This window comes from Populus euphratica, unplaced genomic scaffold, assembly GCF_000495115.2.
Source record: "Populus euphratica unplaced genomic scaffold, PopEup_1.0 scaffold3250.1, whole genome shotgun sequence".
NCBI lineage: Eukaryota > Viridiplantae > Streptophyta > Magnoliopsida > Malpighiales > Salicaceae > Populus > Populus euphratica.
In genome coordinates, this window is record NW_011503070.1 from 10505 (window position 1) to 13517 (window position 3013).

General features: G+C 36.5%; 1 protein-coding gene across 1 annotated transcript in view; it reads left to right on the forward strand.

The window, feature by feature from the left end:
• LOC105119628 (uncharacterized membrane protein At3g27390-like) overlaps positions 1-1591 on the forward strand; it is a 4466-nt gene extending 2875 nt beyond the window's left edge. The window contains exons 2-5 of the mRNA XM_011017793.1: positions 4-133; positions 199-394; positions 483-723; positions 901-1591. Of these exons, the coding sequence (XP_011016095.1) occupies positions 4-133; positions 199-394; positions 483-723; positions 901-1138 (805 nt within the window). The 3' untranslated portion in view covers positions 1139-1591. The remainder of the gene's footprint in view (positions 1-3; positions 134-198; positions 395-482; positions 724-900) is intronic.
• Positions 1592-3013: the final 1422 nt, after the last annotated feature.

The following is a 3013-nucleotide window of genomic DNA, read 5'->3' on the forward strand; positions in this document are numbered from 1 at the left end:
CAGGAATGCAAATCCTAAGCCAGGAGAGGACAACAGCTTGAAGACTAGAAGAGAAAACTCGCTCAATGCGCAACTCATCTCGCAAAAGTCAAGAACACTGAAGTGGGAAATCCAGCAACACAAAGCAGTGCAGGTATCGAGTTCTCCGCGTACAAGCTGTAATCAATTTTGTTTCTTATGAACGCTTCGATGGCACAGGTATGGGATTGGTTATTCAAAGCTTGCGAGGTAAATGGTAGGATACTGCTTCGTGATGGCCTGATAAATATCCAGGAAATTGAAGAATGCCTTGTTAAGGCTAATTGTAAGAAGCTGAGCATCAAATTACCTACTTGGTCCGTACTACATTGTCTGCTTGTATCTGCGAAGTCTGACTCATCTGGGCTGGTGATCTGTATGTCTTTTCTAAACCTTTTGTCCTAGCTTGATTGATGCTATTTTACAGTGCTAGTCATGATCATAATAGCAATTGAATCTTGCAGCTGATGATGTAGAGTTGGCAAGAAACAATGGACCAAGGGAAAAGGTGTTTGAGTGGTTAATCGAACCGTTATTAATTATGAAAGAGCAAATAAAGAATCTGAAAGTAGAAGAAAATGAAGAAACCTGTCTGAAAAGGCTGGTTATTGAGTGCGAAAACAAGAGGCCCGAGGAGTGGGATGGAACTGGATTTCCATCCAATGACAATGTCAGAAGGGCACAGCTGCAAGCCATTATCAGAAGGTATGTTTTTAAATTGTGTATCCAACTGAGAGGTAGAACACAACCTTTTCTGGGTTAAACTGCACTGGATTCTTGTTATTATAATGAGGGCAGCCTAGACCAGAATCCTCTAGACTAAATAGAGCTCGAAAAGTAGATATTATCCTCCTAACCCATTATGGATTTAATCCTCAACAGATTGCAGGGGATTGTAGCTTCCATGTCCCGGTTTCCGACCTTCCCGCGTCGCTTTAGGAACATGATGAAGGTTTTGTACGCAGAGGCAATTCAGGCTGGTGCTTCAGCCAGTCATATTGGAGTAGCATTAAAATCCAAATACACTAGCAAGAGCTTGATTGGGTCTGGGAGTAGAGAAGGTAGAAATGAAACTGATGAGGTAATTAATGAGGCATATGATAGCGGGGATGTAGTATGAGTTGGCTTTTGTAAGATGTGTGTTTTTCTTTCTCTCTTTGGATGTTGGACTTGTGCCGATAGTACCTTTAATCCTCCGTTAAATGTCTGTTGAACGAGAGGTCTCTCTTGGTTCAGAACAGCGAGAAAATCAAAATCTGCACTCGCTTAAAAATCCCAAGCACTCTTTCGGACTGGATAGTGCACCAACCCTGAAACATCTTTTGTGGCATGGAATCTCTCAAAACAAGATCATGACTCGGAAAGCTTTTCCAACGCCCAAGTGACAAGCATTTTCACACAAGGATGAGAATGTTATCACATCCAAAGCTGGAGGGAGTCGAAAGAGTTTCAAATTCAAACATAACTCTGAATGTTATTTAACACCAAGGAACATTTCTATCTTAGATAAACTATGAGGGCTCTGCCCTTTCTAGTTCTTTTGATCAATAAGAATTTCATACACCAAAAAATTTTAAAAAAAAATAAATAAAAGAAAACATAGACATATGACGGGAACAATAATAAATGAGAAAAACCAGACACTGATATCACCTTCCGAAACATCTCAGTATTGATGCGGTAAGAGTTGAAGAAAGAAACTTCAGCCCAGTTGATCCTCCAGGGAAATAAGAAATGGCATAATACGATAGAGCGAGGACCTAGCAAAGTTTTAAAAAGGCTTAAGTTTCTCAAGAATTATTACTCCAGTGACTACAATGAAAAGAAATGAAGAAATTGATATCTATGGTTTGAGAGGGCAATGTTGCCCTGGTGCATAATCTGAGGTATTTCAAACGAGTAAATACAAACACCATAATTCCATGGATCCGAAAAATCACAGATTCACCCAACAGGAATACGCAAAGCCTATTGATATTCTACAAATCATAAACTGCCACTAGTGGAAAAACAATAACTCAATTGGCATGCCAGACACCTGACAAGACACTACTACAATTCAACAAAGAAATGGGACAAAAAAATTGTAACTTTCTTTCTAATTTAGAAAAACAATGGTAAAAAGTAAACAATACTAGCAAAACTCAGGTTTTACGCCACATAAAGAATCTTTACTTAGATAACTCGGGGATCAAAACTGAAACAAAGAAAAAATAGGAGTCCTTTAAAAAAAAATAAAGAAAGAAAATGGTGTCAACACCTTTTGCTTAATTTTGCCTTAGTATATTTTCAAATTTCCTTTTAGTTCCCTTTATTTTTGCAATTAAACAATTTAGTTCACTCCCTGAGTTGTTAGAGAAAGGAAAGAGAAAATTATGAGAAAATAGTGGATGGTCAAGAAAAAAAATGATTGGTTGGAATATGATGACAAAAAAATCAAATTTGGTATCAAAGTATCCGAGAGGAGTCATTGAGATGGCTTTGGACTATCAAATTGCCAAAAAAAGTAAATCAGTGTTGTGAGATTTTTTCGCCATTTGATTTGTTTGTAACCAATTTTGAGTTTTTTGAATTAAGGAATTAATTTTTTAAGGTTATAAGAGTGTTTTTATGTGAAAATCAGTTAAAATCAGGTTTTCGACTAAAACAATACCTATCAAGATTTTTCGATCACCCCTATGATGGCTAGAAACTAGGTTTTTAGAGGACGTATCGTCTATTTCTTTTAAAAAATAAAATAAAATTGACAAATAACATGTCATCCACCTATTTAAATAATAAAAAAATAGCATACACTAGGCCCACATGCTAGGCTTGAATTTTAGCCGGTTGGGCATGATGGGCCTTCTAGGCTGACACTCTAGGCTTTTTTTTTGCATTTATTGTTATATTTTCTTCATAAAATAGGTTAAAATTAGGTTTCTAAGTAAAAACAAGTGCATTTGAAATTTCTTTTAATTTTATTATGTTAAAAAACAGATTAGCAATGACTGCA